Source organism: Metarhizium brunneum, chromosome 1, assembly GCF_013426205.1.
Source record: "Metarhizium brunneum chromosome 1, complete sequence".
Classification (NCBI taxonomy): Eukaryota; Fungi; Ascomycota; class Sordariomycetes; order Hypocreales; family Clavicipitaceae; genus Metarhizium; species Metarhizium brunneum.
The window spans coordinates 4346814-4369031 of NC_089422.1; the positions used below are offsets into that span (position 1 = coordinate 4346814).

The following is a 22218-nucleotide window of genomic DNA, read 5'->3' on the forward strand; positions in this document are numbered from 1 at the left end:
ATTGTGACTAAGTCGTAGTAGCACATGGCATGGCGACTAGCTGAAGGGGCGCTGGTAAGGTATCAGCTAACCACACATCTATTCGTGGAAATATATACATTGAGTCCCCATCCTCGGCATGGTTGCATGCAAAGTAATACAGCGGCTCTCCAATCAGTCCTTTCACTCATATCTTATATTGCACATTGGCAAGAAGCCCATGTGCCCCATTCATCTCTCCATGGCGCGCTGAATTGGCGCAATCATGACAACGGATATGAGGTCTTGGGGAGGGACTCTAGGTGCTTTCGATGGTGCTCATTGGCCTAATTCCTCCTCAGTTAGATTCCCTTGGCATATACGAAACGGTTCTGGGTGACATACATAGGGAACACCGCAGTAGTTGCAGGTCGCGATTTCAGGCTTGTCAGTGTTGATGAAAATTCTAGGGTGGCCGGCAGGGCCGCCGCCTCCATCACAGGCTACGATGCGATCATGTGTCCACCGGACAGGCTCCCTGTGTATCATTTCCATAGCCGACAGAGGTTGAGGCTGCCCGTCATTTAGCATTACAATGCCGAGGCAAATCAAGCATGGCCGCTCACCTGGAGATCAAAGTCGGTCTGTTCAAAACGAGGTCCGGTCATAGCATTCGACCGGGGCTTCTGGCTGCGAGACCAAACATCAACACGGTTTGGGGCCTGTTCGATAGGCTTGGGTTGACTCTCTTCTGCTAGAGCAGTCTCGGTTCTGGAAGTTGCAGGGACAGCAGCCTCGAGTTGGCGAGTAGTGGTGGTAAATGCACGTCGGGGAAGACGCAATTGGCGTGCGAACGCGCCAATCGATCTCAATTGAGAGGACGCCATAGTTCCGAAGACGAAGTCAGCAGTGTTGTCGGTTACAGGTCTGCACTAGAAGCATATTCTAGGCGTGAGGTCGGGAGTACTACTCGATCCCCCAAGATGATGTGCCGGAATAATTATTCTTCCGGGATCCTTCCAAAAAAGCTCCGGGTGAAGCTTGCACCCTGAAAAGCTCATTGCCCAAGACTTCCACCCAACCTAGAGAAACAAATAACTTGCCCGTCTGCATCGGCATTTCATTGTTCTGCTTCTTTTTTGGTGTGTGTTTCAGCGACTTTAAGAAGAATTAAAACCCTGTATTCGCTCACGTCGAATTGTTATTTTCTACCTTTTCATTCGACATCCACAAAATGGCTCCAGAAACACCCAAGGGCGTCTCGTCAAGACTCTTGACGATGAAGTTTATGCAGCGTGCAGCCGCATCAGCTTCGTCTAACGGATCTCCGGGCTCAGATGTTCCTTCGTCCAAGAAGCGAAAATTAGATTATTCTCCAGCACCTGGCCGCATTAATCCTAACATTGACCATGCTTTGATACAAGCAGCTCTCGATGATCAAGAAGCCACACGTCAAGCAGCGCTAGCAAAACATTCTGCTGCTGACACTCATTGGGTTTTGAAAGCTAATATTGACAAGTCCCAAGACAAGAAGCAGTCACATCCTCTGAATATTGTGTACGTAGGATATGGCGACATCGACGCGTCCAAGGATTCTGATGAAAATGAGGACAATCCTGCAGAGGGAAGAACATATCACAAACCTCTGAAAACAGAACAGGTGCGTTTATAGCCTGGAAATCGCCGAAGAGAACGAACTAGAGTTCACATTGCAAACTTGCAAATGGTTCTACTAACAACGCGCAAGCAGTCAAACGAGCGTTGTAACTCCGACAAGTCTGGCGACGAGTCACGTCGAACCTCTGATGACGAAAGCGACTCCATTGGCCGAGATCATACGACTGGATCGTCAGACGAAAATAAGAGAATGACAACCTCCCGATCCCGATCCCGGTCACAGTCGCGGTCACGACATGGCCACCAAGCTTCCAAGGCGAAGGAATTTCGCGATAAGAGAAAAAAGAAGGAAGTTCGCTTAAATAAGCTGACTTCCATCTCTTCTGTTGGCAATGGAAATTTCAGTTCCCAAGGATCCCCAAGCACAAAGGCAATAAAGTGCTACAACTGCCAACAACTTGGTCACAGAGCTTCAGAGTGCTCTAAGCGAAGTACAAGGGGCTAACGGCATAACTCGGTAAAGAGTGGCGATGCTACTTTCTCAATTCATATCCGCTCTGACACCCGCTTTCATAGTATGGCGCTAGGGCAGCATCTTTCTAGCCATTACATCAAGCCGTTGTTTCTTACATACGAAATAATTGGAACGGCCGTGCCACGATGCTTCCTGTCAGCGGAGCGTGCGCCTCAAACAACCGCTATAATCATGCCGCGGCGGAATGCAATTGGGCGTGACAGCACAGTTTCCGTCTCATACATGCCCCTACACTGGCATCTGGATAATGCAGAACCGTTTACGAGGATGAAGCCCAGGATCAACAGCTGCTGATGGACTTTGCGATTGAACATACAATACGACAGTATTGTGTCAGTTTCCTATCTATCGTGGCAAGCGAAGGGAGCCGGGACTAAGTAGGGACCTGATTCGATACTGTCCAATGGCAGTTTTCCACTCGTGACCGTTACCCGACGAACCTGTCTTGGGTGACCAGCGAAGCCTGTCAACTCCTGTTTCCCAGGGGTGACCACCGAGATATCCAAGACCGGTAGTGGCCGGGGCACATAGTCGACCGATCAATTTATACGCAAATAATTCGTACCATTGGCGTGGACACCCAGAGTGAATTCAGCTTGGAGAGAAAACTGCATGGGTCGGCCCCTATCACATGCACCTCCGTTCTCTTGAAACTACTACTAGGCGACACATGATGCATAATTTATATTATCAAGTACTCGCCCGCCCAGGAACCGATAAGAAGTTTTCAATATAGAGGTCTTTTTCCCTTTGGAAACCACCTCCATTATGTCAACATCTGCTCCGAATCAAGGACTATTAAACTACCGGGGCAGCGTCGTGTTCCAAGACCGACATCCAAGTAGAAGGGCATGATGAACAGTCCAACAGCAGGTGGAGCACAGCCACACCTTAACGATACCTGCATTGAAATCATGACTAGAATACGGTTCCGAACAGGCCCGGGCCGAGAGCTAGCATAGCCCAGTAAGACTATTATGCCAGGTACGCCCTGCTACACATGGATTACGAGCCTCGAATCCAGAGCCTATCCAGAGGTCCAGAGAAGTGCCCACGCCAAAGACCAGTGCAGTTACGTACCATGTCGAATCATACACGTGCATGAAAAACAATCCTTGTCCTTCGCCGGGGTAGCCACCCTTCCGTCGCTTGAATTAGAGTAGTTGTCGTTCATGCCCTCGAGTATTCCAAATGCCGAAACACGACTCACTCGGTGTGCCAATATGGCAAACGTGTATGTACGACCGTGTCATACGTTTCGTACTTGGAAAACGGCGACGACATGAAGCAATGGGGTGCATTCGGCTACTCACCAAAGGTGATGAGAAGAGTTGGTGGCATTGATAGCAACCTCAAATTCTGAGCCCACTCTCGAAGTAACGGACTCTTTACAGCTAAGTGACATTAATGCTCAGGCGATTTCTCACCAGGATGCGAAAGCCATTGCCTGTCCGCTACTCTCGGATGCAATGAGTTGCACATCAAGGCTTGGATAGAAAGCCTGGTTCTTTCTATGGAAACATTTCCTATTCCATGTGATGCATTGCAGACTAGGTATTTGTCCAACTAATGTTGGATCAATACGGAGTATATCTCAGATAGCTGTTCAGAGGGCTGCGCGCCATCATCGCAGATCAATTTGGTTCTCTTACGATCCTGCTACATGGCATTTAATTGACCGACGGGCGCTAGACTAGGGATTGGAGAGAGTCTATAGGGGGCATTGCAGAACATTCGTTTCACAATTGACTGTTGCAATATCAAGTCTTGATAGCCAAGGCTGAATGACATGGTCACTACACGTACGTGTTCGCGGATACCTAGTGCCGAGAGGTGCGCTATGGCGAATTGCCTGTCAAGGCCGGGACTTGGATTGTGGGGGATAATCACTCAGCTGGATACCCCTTGGATATCAGATAGTCATGGTTGCGAGCGCAATTTTAGTTCTCGCAACAATCTGGGACTGACGAGTCAATTCCTTGAGTCGCTTCATGAACGAGAACCAGTATGGTTACGGAGCACTTGGACGTACTACGTACGGCTTGATGGTATACACGAGTATGGGGCACGTAACATGCAGTAGGCTGTTGACAAGCCAGCTAATCCTGGCCATAGTCTTGACCGACTGATTGAGACCGAACATTATCATTTTCGTATGCTGGGCGCCGATTATTACAGATAGTAGCAACTTGCAAAGCTCGAGGCGGATGGGGTGCTCAACGCGTCACCGCCGTCGCCCGCCGGAGTGTGCTAGGCGGGTGAATACTACTCAACATGGGTGCGCGAATGCAAAAGAAAAGAAAAAACCAAGTCTCATCTGTTGTGCGGTTACAAACCAAAAATACTATATACACAATGGGTCTGGTAGTGTCTGGGGTTTGTTGTTGGGGATAGAGCGTCTGGTGCCCGTGCCCGGGGAAGGTTCCGGAATAGAATTCAAGGTTGCGGTGTGCACAATATGCATACTTGCACTACTTGCACTAATGCACTGTTGCATACCTTGCATTTCCCACCTACAGTACAGTTTTTGTTTTTCCCTTTAACGCACCTCCATGTGTACATACAAGTTTTCGTCAGTATTCAATGCCCAGGACGTGCACCGCACATACGTGGAAACTAATGCCATGCCATTACCTAGATACCCAGATACTTGAGCACTCAGATGGCAGTTCCTAGAGTGGCATCACCGACTTGGATCTTTCCTATGCCAATGAACGACTCAGGGTCCCGCATGTATTAAGCCCTCGACCCCTATCGGATACGATGCCCCGTAGCCACCCACTGAGTGGAAACGCGGCTGGGCTCTTGAGTAGGTTGGCTTGAGGCACGGGCGATAGAAAGGAACAGAAAGATACCCCAGAAGGCACAGCAAGCCAGAGGGGTAGGGTCCCGTTAACTTTGGAACCCGAGGATATGGACCAGGGAACCAGAACCCTGGAAGTCGACACTCATTGTAGGAAGCATTTATGCCCCGATACGGAGTACCACAATACCAAATACCAATACTACCACAATATGCATGCAGGTACGGAGGACATACATTCTAGGTTTGAGGCCCCTGTCAGCCTATCTACCTGGAACAGTGAGGGCTGCAGACGGCATGTGCCACAGCCATGCAGTCGGGATCCTCGCCCTCAAGGTGTTTTGGAGGGTGATGTTCAAAGTGGACAGGTCTAAACCAATGACTTGGTACCCATCGACCCGACCCTGAACATGAATCGTGATGGATGCTTTGTGCTTGAGAAGGCGTTGCGAGGTAGTCGGGCGCCTCACCTGGAGGCTGGTGGTGACCAAGACCAGATGCAAACCAAGAACTTTGCAAATACTACGTAACAGAAATGCGACTGGCGATTCAGGCGTGCCTGGAAGAAGGCTTGGAGTACATAAGTCGAGGCTCCATTTGTTCGCCCAGAAGCCCTCCGTCGTGCTCATAGAATCGGAACGCCAATGGTTGACAATTTGTTGGCCCGACATTACTTTCGAGAATTGCATGCCAGACAGCAGCGCACATACACACATGCATTATGACAAAAGGCCACGGATCCATCTTGGTAGGCGGGTTGACAAGCAAGCAGTGAATACATACTAGCATCTGGCGCCAACTTGCATATGGTTGAGTCTCACGCCGTGTGACAAGGTCTCACATGTACATTGCAAACCGGCCGCATTTGGCAACCGTGCCGGAGCAGATAGACATTCACTGCTTGATCCAGCTATCGAGAGCTATGATGCAGTGTGTGTCTGCCGGATTAGATGCATGCTGTCTCAACAGCTACCAGCCAGGCTGGGGTCTCTTGGTGATGCGTGAAGGAGGCCCAACATTGAACCAGTGGGCCTTGATGTGTCTGTCCAGATGCTGCCAGTGAACGAAGCGGGAGAAGTCGTGGCTGCAATTGAGGTGTTGAAATGCGGTGTACATACTGACTGTGTGCTCGATACTCTGCACATGCACATGCACACAACACGACACGACACACACATAGCCTACCAACGTTACCTACTATAATAACTACGTACATCCAGCCAACATGGTGGTTGAACATGGGCAAAGTGGATCGAGTATGGGGTGTGTGAGTGGTACCATCGACCACACCAACGATCCCATGTTCCAAAGTTTGCCCATCCATGCACGGTTGCTTGGTCCCTGCTGCAGATTACCCTTGGGAGATTGTCATATTGATGCTTCTTGTAGCGATGTTGCTTGTTTGTGTTTCTGCGGCCGGTTTCCGCGCTGGTCCACGACGCTTCGCTTCAGTCTTTGGTTCACCCTGAGTTGTGTGAGCGGCTGGTGACGTGGATATGTGAAAGCTGAGTGAGTCCTTGACTTTGCGGCACAGCAATCACGCCTTCCAAACCTGGCCAAGCCAGACTGGGCATAGTTACTCCATCTTTGTGGTGTCAATCGGATGCCTGTTTGCTTGACATTGCTTGACGAACTGTGCATTGGCGAGCATCTGAATACCCATGCTTGCACCCAACGGTGGTGATATAAAAGGCGAGCTATCCGCAGTCCCGCGGCCGGTCCATCTTTGCGCTCGAGACTCGAGCATTGGCACCGAGTACTCCGTACCCGAACCAAAGTCGGTGAGTGAGCGCCCTTGCAAGCCAGATACCAGAGACGAAGGCCATTCTGCACGATCCGCGCCGGCATCGTGGCGCCTCTTTGGTCCCAGACATTGCCCCTTGCCTCGACCCAAGGCATTCATTCCTTGGCTCAATTACACAACTCTGAGCTGCCGTGTTGCCAGCTAACCCACCAACTCACATAGTTACCCCTGTGCTTCGACTTGAGCGAGCAGCTACATGTACTCTTGTCGTCACGCCGTCCTCGGGCACTAAACCACCAGCCAGAGCGCCCATCGATTTGGTCTTGGCCACCACGGCCGGGAAACAAACAAGCAAGCCAACAAACAAACAAACAAAAACGCACGCCGCCACCAACATCATATCTTCTTTGACCTTCTTCCCACCCGATGGGCCGCCACATCCCTCCCATCCACTAGCGGAATACAGTAATCGCACAGACCCAGAGGCCATTTGGCGACATCGGCTGGCTCGAACTGTCTGGTACAAGTACCTATTGACCCCACCATCATCATCATCTGACGGCACCTGGACCTGCTCTGTCTGGCACCAGTCGACCTCTCTTATCCCGTCCTGGTTTGTGCATATACAACCAGACCTGCCCCGTTGCCAGCCAGAACGACCTCTTCACTCTCGCACAGCGTCTTGCAACCCGTCCTCCGTGAGCCTGGCTCGCGTCGCAACTGCACAATGCCGCCTGCACATTCCTCGGGCTTGGCAACCAGCCGCCATGCTCCTGTGGTTCTCTTGACGGACCGCCTCGAAAAGCCTTCGCTCGACGACCGTGACTATCGCGTTGTCCGCCTCGAGAACGGGCTAGAGGTGCTTCTCGTCCACGACCCGAAGGCCGATAAGGCCAGTGCTGCCTTGGACGTCAATGTTGGCAATTTCAGCGATTCCAAAGAGATGCCTGGCTTGGCACATGGTGTAGAACATGTCAGTATAAACAGCCCATCCGGGTACTTGCACTGTTTTTTCTTTGTTGGCCCATTGGCTAATGCTTGTAGCACCGCAGCTTTTATTCATGGGCACAAAGAAATATCCCGGGGAAAACGAATACAACCAGTACTTGGCTGCCAACTCGGGCAGCTGCAATGCCTACACGGCGGCTACTTCCACCAACTTCTTCTTTGAGGTGGCGGCCAAGCCAGCCAACGATGAAGAACCTTCAGACGCCAATCCGTCACCGCTCTTCGGGGCCCTTGACCGCTTTGCGCAATTTTTTATTGAGCCCTTGTTTTTGGAAAACACGCTGGACAGAGAGTTGAACGCTGTGAATGACGAGAACCGCAAGAACTTGCAAAATGATACCTGGCGCTTAAACCAGCTGAACAAGTCACTAGCCAATCCCGAGCACCCTTACTGTCATTTCTCTACGGGCAACTTGGAAGTGCTCAAGACGAAACCCGAATCACAAGGGATCAATGTTCGCGACAAGTTCGTCGAGTTCCACGACAAGCACTACTCTGCCAACCGAATGAAGCTCGTTGTTCTTGGCCGCGAGCCCCTTGACGTACTACAGAAATGGGTCGTGGAACTTTTCTCGGGCATTGAAAACAAGAATCTGTCTCCGAACAGGTGGACCCAGGAACCACTGTATCGTGATGCCGACCTGGGCACGCAGTGCTTTGCCAAACCAGTCTTGGACTCAAGAACTCTGAGTCTGTTGTTTCCCTTCATTGATGAGGAGGGTATGTTTGAGACGCAGCCGAGCAGATACATTAGCCACCTAGTTGGGCATGAAGGCCGCGGCAGCCTCTTCTCATACCTCAAAAACAAGGGCTGGGCCAATAGCCTATCTGCCGGTGCGTATCCAGTGTGCCCTGGATCGCCCAGTATATTTGAAATGGAAGTGAGGCTCACCAAGGAGGCACGTACAAAAGTCCCCAGTCATGCATGGTCCAGGGCCGTGTACGCTAACAGAGTTGTTGAATTTAGGGATTGGATCACTACCTCGAAATCCCTACGATCTTTTTCCAGTACGTCGCAATGCTACGGGAAAGTCCTCCGCAGGAATGGATATTTGAAGAACAGAAGGTCATGGCCGAGCAGGACTTCAAGTTTAAACAAAAGACACTGGCTAGCAAATTCACGAGTTCCATCAGCTCAGTCATGCAGAAGCCTTTGCCCCGTGAGTGGTTGCTTAGCGGACAAAAGCGATTGCGAACTTTTGACGCCTCACTTATTACAAAGGCTTTGGAAAGGTTGCGCCCAGAGAACATGAGACTTGTCATTGTTTCTCAAGAGTATCCAGGAAACTGGGACAAGAGGGAATATTGGTATGGAACAGAGTACCGTCACGAAAAAATACCCCAGAGCCTCATGGCCGAACTCCAAAAGGCCCTCACAATGTCCAAAAATAAGCGTCTGCCTGAATTACATCTGCCGCACAAGAACAACTTCATCCCCAATAAGTTTGACGTGGAGAAAAGGGAGGTCTCAAAACCTGCATTGGCTCCACGGGTCTTACGGCATGACCAAGGAGCGCGGACTTGGTGGAAGAAGGACGATACATTTTGGGTTCCCAAAGCAAATGTCTTTGTTAGCTTACAAAACCCTATTATCTCCACATCTGTGAAGAATTGCGTCGAGGCAACACTCTTCACTCAGCTGGTCGAAGATGCCCTCGAGGAATATTCATACGATGCTGCACTCGCTGGGTTACAGTATAGCGCCTCGCTTGATACGCGAGGGCTCTGCATAAAGCTCTCTGGATACAATGAGAAACTCCCTGTCATGCTGGAGCAGGTGGTTAACACCATGAGAGACCTCGATATCCAGGAGGATCGCTTTCATATCGTCCATGAGCGGCTTGTACGTGCCTATGAAAACTCACAACTTCAGTCGTCCTTTCAACAAATAGGAGGCTATTTGTCGTGGCTTAACTCCGAGACTCGTTACAATGTAGAGGAAATGGCTGCCGAGCTTAAGCACGCCACTGCTGGTGCTGTGCGACTTTTCCAAAAGCAAATACTGTCTCAGTTGTACATTGAAGTATACGCACATGGCAACCTGTCTCGAGGCGACGCTGTCAGGTTGACTGACATGGTCGAGTCCATGCTCAGGCCTCGCCCTCTGCCTCGGTCTCAGTGGCCGATTATTCGCTCGCTCATACTCCCCCGTGGTTCCAATTTTGTTTACAAGAAGGAGCTGAAAGATCCTCAAACTATTAATCATTGTATTGAGACATGGTTTTACGTTGGCGACGAAGCCGACCGTCAACTCAGAGCAAAGACCCTTCTTACTGCACAGATGATCCATGAGCCCGCGTTTGACCAACTTCGCACCAAGGAGCAACTTGGGTATGTCGTCTTCTCAGGCACGAGATCCTTTTCGACTACTTCCGGACTTCGATTCTTGATACAAAGCACTCAGAAACCCAAGTACATTGACAGACGAATTGAGGCCTTTTTGGTTCAATTTGGGAAGAAGCTTGAGCAGATGAGCGACTCCGAGTTCGAGAATCACAAGCGAAGTCTGATTGTGAGACGCCTCGAGAAACTGCGTAATCTCGATCAGGAATCGTCGAGACAATGGGGTCAGATCGATGGCGAGTATTACGACTTCGAGCTAAGTGAGTGAAGCCTACTATGTACCACACTGCAGACGACCTGGAGTATATGAATGAAGTATGCTGACATTGAGATAACGGAACAGACCAGCACGACGCAGCCCACGTTAAGCCACTTACCAAGATGGAAATGGTGCAATTCTACAAGACATATTTCCACCCCTGTTCGAGCACTCGTTCTCGCATCTCAGTGCACCTCAAGGCACGCGGCCTGGACACAAAAGTCATGGAAATATTGAAAGAAGCAGGTGTTGAGGATGTCCCAAAAAAGAAGCGGGGGAGTGTTGACGTCTTACGCGAGTATCTTGAAAGCGGCGAGATTCTCGAAAGCGAAAAGCTGAATGCTGTTATTTCAAAGATCCAGAAATGCGGACTTCCTCCGGCTGCCGAAACTGACGCAACAAATGGGTCTACGAAAGATACCGGCGCAGTCGAAACAGCTCAGAAGATTACCGACGTACGCCAGTTCAAAGCTAGTCTGCAGGCTAGCTCAGGCGTCCGACCTGTCAAGCAAGTGAGTGAGTTTGAAGAGACCGATGCCAAGTTATAAGCAGACTGAAGTATCGAAAAAAAAAGGATAAGAGTGAGAATCAAAGATGTGAAGAATTAAAATGCAAATTGGTCTAGCGCTTACCGAGCGATGGCATTACCTTTGATGGCTCTTCTGTCTTGCTGTTCAAACCACTATCACCACATGACACCTTTTCTTCTTTTATTGATTTATTTTAAATGCGTTTTGGTTTTATTTGTTTAGTTTGGTGCGAAGACTACACGCCATGTGGCATGAGCCGAATTGAACTTGAGGTATCAGAGCAATAAGGAGGCTCATATTGGTAGCAAAGAGTTGCAGGCGCAGAAAAGTCATAGAAGAGGTTAGACGAGCAACACCGGCGACGGACAGCAACATTATATGTAGACAGTGCTGTTTTATAGAAGCGGACCCCTCTAATCAGGAGGTCGGCGTTCAGGCTTGCTGAGATGAGTTTAGTTTAAAGGCCGGGTCGGTATGTTGGATGTCATGATGGCGGAATATACATGCCTAAGTACGTGGCTGGAAGTACAGGGCGAATCGCAGAAGCATGACTAGTCCGTGTTCCTTGTTCAATTCAAGCAAAAATAGAGTGTGGCCAGCAGCTATAGATGTCTTGAAACAGATTGATGAGGCGAGTTCAACCGTCCCCGTCGGCGCCCCCGGGATCTTAAATTTCGAAACGGCTTGCTCGATATTTCAGGCCTTCTCGCTCGTTTTCCTTTTAGCTCCATATTTTTTTCCTTAGCATCAGTTGATGTCAAAGCATGTTATGCAATAGGATATGCGGCCAAGATGTGGCCAATCATTGGTCAAGGGGAACCAGATCGTCGGCATCATTGACTGGGAAACAGCGGGGTGGTTCCTTCAACTTCTTGATGTCATTGGGAGTACCCTTGGTGCTTTGTGCTTGTGTCATGACGACGGTCTCGACGGCCTTGACGTTAGAAGGCGGGAGGAGAACTGAACAACGGTTCCCGCCGGTGCTGTCAATCGACCTCGACCGTAACACGGCATCGCACGGGGTGATGTGTCCCAACGCGCCGCGTTCCTCGGGAGAGTTTAGAAGATGGGGTGTAAGTGTACTGTCAAATGTGCATGTGCATCCGCGCGGTTTGGACTCTGTCAACACTTGAACCAGGCAAGACCATCAAATAACTTGACTCTTTAGAACAGGCACCAGGTTTAGTACTACTAGTCAATTAGTTGACGGGTCTGGTGGCGCCTGGCTCAAGTCAATACAGGTAGCCCTCAAGCCGGTGTGCACCAGACTGTTTGATGCCGTCCGGTCTCCCCAGCCGTCTCCACTGGCATCCAGTGTCTGGACGGTTTTCTTTCTTCTTTCTTCCTTTTTCAAACGCTCTTCCCTGCCTGGCCCCACCATGAGTTGACAGGCCGATGCCCACGCCCACGGCCAGCACTGTGATTTCCCGTTTGTGCTCCAAGAGCCCCCCAGTCCAGCACCGACGCCGCCTGCCGCTCGCTGTGTGCTCGAGGCTCTCAGCTGCCCAAGTGCCCCCCGGCGCCGTCTGGTCGACCAGCCGGCACTAGACTTTTCCAAGCACTAGCCAGGCAGGCAGGCAGTCGAGTCGTTGGTCCCAGGTGCCATGCCATCAACCCAGAAATCCCATTTTGTTTCTGTCTAGTCGCCACAAAGACCACCGCATTCTCGTCCCCTTTAGATGCGTGAGGCTACTTCATCAGTCCCTCGCTTTCCGCTGAATCAGACTATCTGTCGCTTCCGGCGTCATCACCCGCGTTTGTCCACGAGCTGCTCGGGCAGCTCACTGTCAAGACGTCTTCCTCAAAGAAGAGAAGGCTTGCCCGTCCGCCGCCCTCGACCAAGCAGGTATTGGACGCTCCAGCTTCGCCATCCCCCGACTCGGCCCTGCCCTCGTGTGAAGTTGAACCCGACGACGATCCTGTCCTGTCCTTCTCTGCCGAACTCAGCTCTGTAATTGCTTCCCGCGAGCCCGAGGCCCCTCGTTATCTTCTCCGTTCAGAGGCGCTGCCTGTTGCAACCGCCTCGAGCCTCCCCCCGCGGTTGCAACACACCCACGCCGCCTCCCTCGTCTCGACCGACTACGCCTCCTCGACCGCATCCTCGCCCTGTGCCTCGGCCTACGCTGAGCTTTCTCTCGAGAGCGACAGAGGAGGGGACGAGACTGGCTCTGCACGGAACCCAGGCAGAAGCCAGTCTCCCTTTGTTGTCCCAAGGAGGGCCATGATGAATGGCGACGCCGACCTGCCGCAACGATCTTCCTCGCCATTAAAACGAAGAGCCTCCAGCATGGATCCCGACGCTGCTCCGTCCAAGAACGGCACCACCATGGACACGGATGCCTCTCAGCCCAGCCAGCAAATAGATCCATCCTCCACTGAATTTCCCCGCGCAATGAGCGTCGATGCCCCCGATGTAAACGGCCACGAAGCCTCCCTGTCTCAACGTAAGAAACTATGCCACCCTGAGAAAATATGATGCCTTCGTTTTGTATGCTATGGTATATAAGTATATGCCAGGAACAGACACCCACAAACATTGATCCAAGACTTGGACATGTACGTATAAAATATTTTAAAAGAGCAAATACTAACACTGGAAAAAATTTTCTTTCTTCAAAAAAACAGTAGCACCCCCGCCACTGCTAGAACAAGTCAAAATCATCGAAATGCTATTAAAAGCATTTGCCGAAGCTCCCCCGCAAGAAGGCAGTGTAGCCTATCTAGTTTCGAGAACCTGGGTCGATAAAGCCCTTTCTTTACGGACCGGCTCCAAACCTGCCGCAGCTGGCGCCGAAAGTATCTCCTTGGGGCCGGTTGACAATACAGACATTATCCAGGAGACAATCAAAGACTCGAGCGGCAGGGATTTTGTGCGTCTCATACCTGGCTTGGGCAACGAGTCCTTCGAACTATTTCCGGAGGATGCTTGGAAAATGGTCATGGATTGGTATGGCATAAAGGAAGGACAGCAGCCTATTGCTCGCATTGCTGTGAACACTGCGGATAGCAAACAAGCGCCGCCCAACATTCTCTATGAGTTTCACCCACCCATCTTTCACGTACATCGACTATGGTCCGATGTCAGCACCGTTCCTATTGAACAGTCTCTCAAGGCCAAGAATCCACCTCCTCTAATCGTCGCAAGGAGCTCCACTACACATGCTCAGAGCTTCCTCAGGGAGATCAAGACCCTTGCCGGTGTAGGCCTGGAGCGCAAGGTACGATTGTTCACTATTCCGGCCTCTGCGCAAGTGACTAGACAAGAGACCGATGCTGCGTCAGCACTCACCCCTCCCGATTCACCTGGAAGATCTCGTGGTGGAAATGAGAACCAGTCTGTTTGGCCTACATTGCTCGTCGACGTTGTCTCCTTCTCGAAGGTTAGAGATATAAGAGTCTCTGTGCCGCTCATCGACCACACTGCCGACGACAAGTTCAACGGACAGTCGACCTTGCAACATTACGAGTTGACAACGGACCAGACCTTGGTTCTGGATGAGGCTATTGGAAACTCTTATGTGAGCAACTACACCGGCCGGATGAAGGCGGCTGACAAGCCCACACCATCGCGCCTTTTGGGAAGCACAATCTCCTCAAAGACCAGCAGCAATCGAAGCAGTCCCGTATTCGACGGCCCCATGACTCGAGGCCGTGTGCAAAAGAAGCGACATGGGAGAAGCATCGGTGCCGTCGGTCTACACAACCTGGGCAACACTTGCTATATGAACTCTGCTTTGCAATGTGTTCGAAGCGTCGAGGAGCTCACCAAGTATTTCTTGACTGAGTCCTATTTCACCGAAATTAACAAAACCAACGTGCTAGGCTTCGAGGGCAGAGTGGCCATCGCCTACGGTAATCTCCTCAGAGAAGTCTACGAGGAAGGTCGCGGTTCTGTAAGTCCACGAGACTTCAAATCAACTGTCGGACGTTGCCGTCCCACCTTTTCCGGATGGAGCCAGCAGGATTCCCAGGAATTCTTGGGATTTTTGCTCGACGCCCTTCAAGAAGATCTGAGCAGAATCAAGAAGAAGCCCTACATCGAAAAGCCCGACTCCACTGACGACATGATCAACAATCCTGAAGCCATCAAAGAGATGGCTGATAAAGTATGGGATATCACCTGTCGCCGGGATGATTCCGTCATTGCGGACCTCTTCACTGGCTTATACAAGTCAACACTGAAATGCCCCGAGTGTGGCAAGATTAGTATCACCTTTGATCCTTTCAACAATCTGACCTTGCCGCTGCCACTGGAGAACATGTGGTCAAAGTCGGTAAAATTCTTCCCACTCAACGACGCCCCCGTGAAGATCGAGGTCGAGTTATCAAGACACAGTTCCATGGAGTCGTTGAAGCAGTTCATTTCGGTCAGAACTGGTGTTCCAGTGGAACGCCTGATGGGTGCTGAGGAATTCAAGGATCGATTCTTTAAAATCTATGACAACACCCAGGACGTATCTGAGGAGATTCAGTCCTCGGATACGCCAACGATTCACGAATTGGAAGCTGTTCCTACCAACTGGCCGAGTAAGAAACCACATAAAAAGTATCGGTCCATGTTGGATATCGATACGCCCCCAGAGTCAGCAGAGTGGAGCGAGGAGGAATGTCATACAATGGTCGTCCCAGTCCTTCACCGGAGACCGCAAATTCCCGGTCGTGGTCCAGAGGGTATTTCACCACCTCACTTTATTACCCTGACAAGAGAACAGGCATCCGACTACGACGTCATCAAGCGCAAGATCTTGCAGAAGGTTGCCACATTCTCTACGTGGTCCAAGTTCAAGGACACTCAGGAATCTGATGCGTCCGACGGTGTCGACGCAGACTTGGTCATCACTACAGCCTCAGACGCTGACTCTTCAGGCGACAGCAAGATTATCAGCAACTCCGTTGAGGGTGAAGACGATATGGTCGATATCACGATGAGAGACGCAGTCGACAATATTAGCAATCGTGCCACTATCTCTCCAATCACGCAACCGACAATCCTCAAGCAGTTCAACACGAAGGCGCCAAAATTTGCCGACCCTGCAAACTTCCTGAATCCAGAACTTCAGAACCTCTTTGACCTTTGCTACTTCAAGAATGACACTGACGGGCCCGTCCCAACTGGATGGTCCAATGTTGATAACACTAGGACGCTGCCCAGGCTTGCCGATCGAATTCCCGAACCCAGGGTGAAAGATGGCGATGCATCCAGTCCTGGCAGCTCTAACAGTACAGGCTCCGGCAACGAGGAGAGCGGTGACGAGGATGAAGCCACACCAGAGTCCACTCAGACGCGGATGATTGAGGAATCCAGCGAGGAGGATGCCCATCAAGCTGCCAAGGTGAGATTGCATTCCTGCCATGTCCCCCCCCTTTATCTTGTCGCAAAAATACTCACAATGTATCTATCAGATTAATGGACGATCTGGTAGACATAACTCTAAGTATAATCAGGGTAGCCGCAAGAAGTTTAAGGGGCACAAAGGATACGGCAAGAAGGGCAATAAAAGACGGGACAAGCAAACCCGAGCAAGCAAACTATCGCAAAGGGCGAATATCGTTGCCCCTCAGCCCATGCCCCCTGCCGTTTCTGACGGCGGGCCCTTAATACGCCTCTTCGAGGGCATCGTTGTTGACTGGACTGAGGATGCCTGGGACGCCGCCTTTGGTAATAACACAAACAAGCCAGATCCTGCCCGGGGATCCAGGACGTTTGTAGATGTCCAGACTCTCCACGATCCGGCTTTGAAGATTACTCAGCGACGACGTGTCACACGCAAAACCCGCGGCATCACCCTCGAAGAGTGTCTGGATGAGTTTGAGCGAGCAGAAATCTTGTCTGAGCAAGACATGTGGTACTGTCCTCGCTGCAAGGAGCACCGACGCGCCAGCAAGAAGTTCGATCTGTGGAAGACTCCCGATATTCTAGTGGCTCATCTGAAGCGGTTCAGTAGTTCCGGCTGGCGTCGCGACAAGCTTGACGTTCTTGTTGACTTCCCGATTGAAGGCCTGGACCTTACATCCAGAGTGATTCAAAAGGAAGATGGCAAGGCCGAGATTTACGATCTGATCGGAGTCGATGACCATTATGGTGGTCTCGGCGGTGGTCACTACACGGCATATGCCAAGAATTTTGTAGACGGGCGGTGGTACAACTACAATGGTGCGTGCGACACACGAACGAGTAGTGGCTTAACGGACATCTGTGACACAAATGCTAACATTGGCAAATAGATTCATCTGTCCACGTGGTATCGGATCCCACGTCTGTCATCACTTCTGCAGCATATCTGCTGTTCTACCGTCGTCGTAGCAGCGGGCCGCTAGGAGGCCCGCGATTCAAGGAAATCTTTGACAAGTTCGACAAGGAGTCGGTCCATTCTGACAACGAAGCGACAGAATCTGGCGAAGAGGTCATGACGCAACGATCAACCAAGACGACAGTAACTCCGTTGACAGGGATGGATGATGACGACGACGAGCTGCCTATATACGACGGCAACACTATCCGTCGTAGCATTGAGGACGAGGGAAACTATCACTCCGGATCCAAGGGGGCCCTGGACATGACTCAAAGCTGGAGCTTCACAAGCCTGAACGGCAACGGCGTAAATGGCAATAGGGACACAGACTGTGCCAGTGACGATGCGCAGTTTGACTCATCAGGCGATGACAGGAGCAAGGCACTTTCCGAACAAGACACGGATATGGCGTCGGCGGCCCCATTCGAAGAGGGCGCCTCATGGGATGAGCAGGGGGTTATATCTGTGCCAGCAGATGGGGCTGGAGAAGGAGCGTCGGAGGAAGTAACCGAGATCCATCTCGAGGGAGACAAGATGACACGCAGCGCCTAGACACAATGAGCATGTGCGTATTACCTACCGGTGTGACGGGGGTACTACTAAAAGAACACAATACAAAGCAGCCTTTATAAAAATGGGGTATTTCCAAGAAGAGTCGGGCAGAGTGCCTTGGGGCGTTTTATAGGGAAGGGCGCGCTTGCGGGCCAACACTGCATTAGTAAAGGATTGTAAATAGATATAGAGACGGCTCCCTTTAGCGCGGCATGATGTGGCAACGGCACGGCAATGGCACGGCCAGACAAGCTCGTGGCCGCATGAGTTACGTTGTGAAAACGGGGGGCAAGTAACGACATTTCTGGCATAGTTAAAGGAGTACTTGGTAAAAGAAGATGAATTTCCAGAGGGGGATAAATAAGGTTAAGGTTTGGTGTGAGACGCATGTTTGTTTGATGCCTCGATATTGTGGGATGTCTGGCAAACGATGCGCCTGAGAGGGGGGGGGGAGAGCGAGTTCTCCATATTATATAGCAATTCGTAACTAGTATTTGGTTCTCTTTTTTCTTCTTTTGCTCCGTACGGCGTACTGCTGCCGGAATACCAGGTGTCGGGTCGGCCGGCTTCGGGATGCCTGCGGTCCGATCGGCGTCCATGGTCGGCGTGAGACCGGCAGTTGAATGCGCCAACGTCATCCGATACGAAAGCTTTATTTTTTTGCAAGTTTTAGTTGGTACATACGTACATACGTACACATTCATTCATACATACATTGTACATGGGCGGTCCTTTGTGGGAGGCAAATCAGTGGCTTTTTTGGTCATGAAAAAGCAACCCGGTTCCCGCCTAGCTTGGTTCGCGCCTAGCTCAGTAGTGTTCGAGATGGTATTCTAGAAGATATCCGGAAGCGGAATGGTGGGCCAGGCATTTCATTTCCGCGAGCGACCCCAGAATTCTCAACTCACTCGTGGTTGCCAAGAAGCCAGCACGCCAGCGCTTGAAGGGCAAAGAAAGGTCTGGATGGGGCCTACCACTGGCGGCAGGCAAATTTGAAGGCGGCTTGACGAAATGCCCTCAGCATAAATTGCCCGCCACAGAAGGAGCGGGCGACGGGGAGCTTGTAAGCCACCAATGACGCACCAGACTTCAAATCGACGGCCAACTTGCACCAGCCATACTCCGTGGTATGGTTAATAATAAATGGGAGGAGGACGGCAAGAGTCATCGGTCTCGTCGCCACTCATATAACTCTGCTAGTAAACGCTCACCGCAATGTGTGGCGCATCCTGCGCTGAACCGGCTTGAAAATCCCTTGTAACTGTTGTGCTGCATTCAACCTTGGTTCCGGTCCAAAGCATGTTTCGTTTTCCGTCTTCACTGAGCCATGTTTGTATCAGATTATGCTTCCGCCTTGTTACGCTGTGAGACGGCAGTATTTCCAATGTTGCAGCCACAAACAGCCCGAGGCTGGGATAATGCGCAAGGGTTGGCCAGTCCTTTGCTGGACTCGTCATGATCACAACTCGGCTTCTGCAAGGATTTTGCCCGTCTCTGGCTGGAGCGCTCAGACTTGAATCAATCATGGACGCACAACCTTTACAGGGATTTGTCCACTGCTCATTTTGCCATCCGCTTCCCGCACGCCATCACACTTCTCGATAATAGCGCCCACCCTATCAACGCCACTGGCTGTATGCCCTTGCTCAGTCAGACTCATCAGTAGTGACAGCTGATGCCAGATACCGACTCAAGTTCGTATGAGTATGCGCATGGAGTGCGGAGTACTCGACACCAACACCTTGGTCTGCAGGCTGCTGCAAAAGCACTCGCTCATCACTCATCCATTCTCCCTGCTCACCTTGTTCCATCTTGCCTTTGGCCTTCCTAGATTGACCGTAGTGCGCACGCGGCCACCGGCCTGCCGTGCAGGAACGGCTGAGCCGATCCACTGCCCCGAGACGACGGTGCAGTCTTGCCCACTTGCTGTCCACATGTTGCCCACTGCAATCCTTGTCGACAAGTATGTGTGTTGTTGTGTGTATGAATACCGTACACCAGGTATTGCAAATACTCTGTGGGAGAAGTAGTGCTAGTTTGTTGTTGCTACTTGGGCCTATATGGATACCTACCTACTTAGTAGGCACGTAGCTAGATATCAAGCACTTTCGGTACTTGAGGCATTGGCGCTACCGAGGACGATTAGAGACAACAGAGCAAGTTGCGCTCGTATCATCATTACTGGCGTAAGTAGGGTGAGACAAAAGCAGCAACATACATACCTAGGTACCCCATTGTACCTACTCCGTGCATGCAAGCATAATAAGAACTTGGCCTTTCCGATCCCTTACTTAGGGCTCCGTTCCGACCGGCCGACACCCGGTCATGATGCCAATTCTGACAGAGGCTGTAGTTATCGTTGCGCCAGGACGTCTCGTTTCATTGGTCCCAGTTGGTAGATGGGGCCGTTGATGTTTTATGTGCTCCGTATTCATTGGGTTTATGGGCCAGGGAGAGACCGAGTTACTAATAGTAATGAGAGGAAACAGAACATAATTTGGCATTGCGGTGCCTCAACCTCGTCCCGTATCCATCACGGCCCCTCCGAGTCCCATATTCGACCCAGGTTTTTTTTTTTCGGATCCCATCGTGGTCTTCCGGAACCTCGGCTGTCTTTTTAGTTGATTCTATTTTCTTTTCCAACCAGTTTGTGGGGGGCTTCTTTTAATTTATTTCTTCATTTGTTTATTACTTTCCCTCGTTGGGTGAGGGGGTACAACCGTGTAATGCTGATGCAAAGCCATTCCGTTTATTGTAGTATTAGATAGAGTTTGCCAAAGGCCGAAGTGTATCGTCGGTCGCCCATCGGATCGGACTCGGAACACTGTACCCAATTCAAGGTGGTGGTCAAACGCTCGGGCGCTGTTGCAAGGATGCGCATTCCCAGACACGAAAGTAAGGATGAAGGGATGATGTGGTGTACGGAGTACGACGACTTTCAACAGCGACAGTAATAACCTGTTCCTTTGCTCGAAGCTCAGTTGCGATTACTGCCTACCTAGGCATGTAAGCAAAGGTAGTACTTTACAGGAATGCTTGGTTCAGGGCCTGCAGGGCGCACACTATCAAATTAGCAACTGTACTCGTCAAGTTAAGTTAGTCTGCCGAACTCTGTGTCTCCCACTTCCCGATGGTGACACGGCAACATGTGGTGCAGCCACTCGACTATGCCAATCTCTGCCAAAACAGTCGCTACTGCAGCGGCCTAGCAACGCCTCGTCCCAGCATTCATTTCATTCAAGCCATGCACCTGAGATGTGCCCTCCTCTTGTCCAGAAATGAATTGGGAATTAGAGGCGCACTGCGGGCGGCGGCTGACCGTCTTTTTTCAGACGTTTGTCATCCGTCTGTACTCTAGTAGATATCGTAGAATGTGTAAGCTGCAATATGCCGGGCTTGGACGGCGTTGGCTAGAGCGCCAGATTACTCCTCGGTGGCACAGCTGTTCCGCATGTGCTCCGTCTTGTAGAAGGATATGGTGGTGCCTTTATGAAATGTCAATGTGTCGGGCAATGTGTCCGACCAAGGGTAGAGAACAGGACAAGGACAAGCAGGGCCCGGAACTGGGCATAGACCACATGGTGAGTAGACAAAAGAAGGGGGATGAGGAGGAGAAATGCAAAAAGGATTTCATCACCAGTTGCAAATATTGAAGCGTCAGCGGTTTGTCGGGCCTGAGGCTTCTCTTGGGCTCGACTGCCAGCACCTAGGGCAAGAGCGGCCACGGGACTCGCACTCAGGACTTGCCAATTCGATACCGTTGACAGCCCAGTGGTGCACGGAGCCCGACATCTCGCCGAGCATTGAAGCACGCAGTGCCGGGATCAACGGCTTCCAGGGCCACTTGTGCAGGCCGCTGAGTGCCAAGTGCCCAGTGCCCAGTGCCAAGGTGCCAGCTGAGGTGCTTCAATGTTGGGTGCTCGCCATTGATGGCTTGCATGGGGCGGCTTTGACGGGGCTGGAGGGGGCTTGAGGGGGCCCAGCAAGCCCCAAGACCCCAAGACCCTCCATGCTCCTCCATCCCATTGACCTGCCCAGGCCCGCTCCCCCTTCCGCCGCGCCCTCGAATTGTTACGATTCGCCATTGTCCGGCCTGCTCCATGTTTCTGGAATTCCTTCTTGGCCTTCGACGAAAATGGCCTTGGGTCGAACCCTCCCCCCTCCCCCCGAAACGGTCGAGAGGTCGCGCTGCCCACCTCGCCGTCGACCAGAACCCCCAGAGGCCCCACTCGCTCCTCCGCGTCCACTCAAAGGCCGCCGTCGTCCTTCGCTCGCCCTTCTAGACTTCGAGTCGCGGGCTTCTGGGCTTCCATGTCTGGACCGTCGACGTCTGGACGCCTGGCCCTCTGGCCCTCTGGCCCTCTGCACGCCTCTCCATGCCTCCCTCCTCTAGCGTGGCCCGCCTAGTGGCCTCGCAACACCAGGCCACCCTCGCCCTCCACGTGCGACAAGTCGGCACTCGACGCAGAGTTGCGACTCTCTCCCTCTCTTCACACTCGCACCAGTCCCGGTCCCATTCGTCATTCTCCATTCTCCATTCTCCCTCCCAACTTCCATTCTGTTGATCCGCCGCCTC

At 51.5% G+C, this 22218-nt stretch overlaps 3 protein-coding genes across 3 annotated transcripts; 2 read left to right on the forward strand and 1 right to left on the reverse strand.

The window, feature by feature from the left end:
• Positions 1 to 242: 242 nt before the first annotated feature.
• lbsA (Lactobacillus shifted protein) lies at positions 243 to 845 on the reverse strand (the record flags this gene model as incomplete). Its single annotated transcript, XM_014693724.1, has 3 exons — positions 243 to 305; positions 364 to 531; positions 585 to 845. The coding sequence occupies 3 exons, from the start codon at positions 843 to 845 to the stop codon at positions 243 to 245; spliced, it is 492 nt and encodes a 163-aa protein (XP_014549210.1).
• A 347-nt stretch (positions 846 to 1192) lies between these two features.
• G6M90_00g013140 (uncharacterized protein) lies at positions 1193 to 2080 on the forward strand (the record flags this gene model as incomplete). Its single annotated transcript, XM_014693723.1, has 2 exons — positions 1193 to 1618; positions 1709 to 2080. 2 exons carry the CDS (start codon positions 1193 to 1195, stop codon positions 2078 to 2080), a joined length of 798 nt encoding a protein of 265 aa, XP_014549209.1.
• Positions 2081 to 7384: 5304 nt separating this feature from the next.
• Positions 7385 to 17642, forward strand: G6M90_00g013150 (uncharacterized protein; the record flags this gene model as incomplete). The annotated part of the gene is made up of 8 exons (XM_066129741.1): positions 7385 to 7634; positions 7702 to 8546; positions 8633 to 10268; positions 10352 to 10783; positions 12522 to 13241; positions 13423 to 16130; positions 16201 to 16951; positions 17023 to 17642. The coding sequence occupies 8 exons, from the start codon at positions 7385 to 7387 to the stop codon at positions 17640 to 17642; spliced, it is 7962 nt and encodes a 2653-aa protein (XP_065985915.1).
• Positions 17643 to 22218: the final 4576 nt, after the last annotated feature.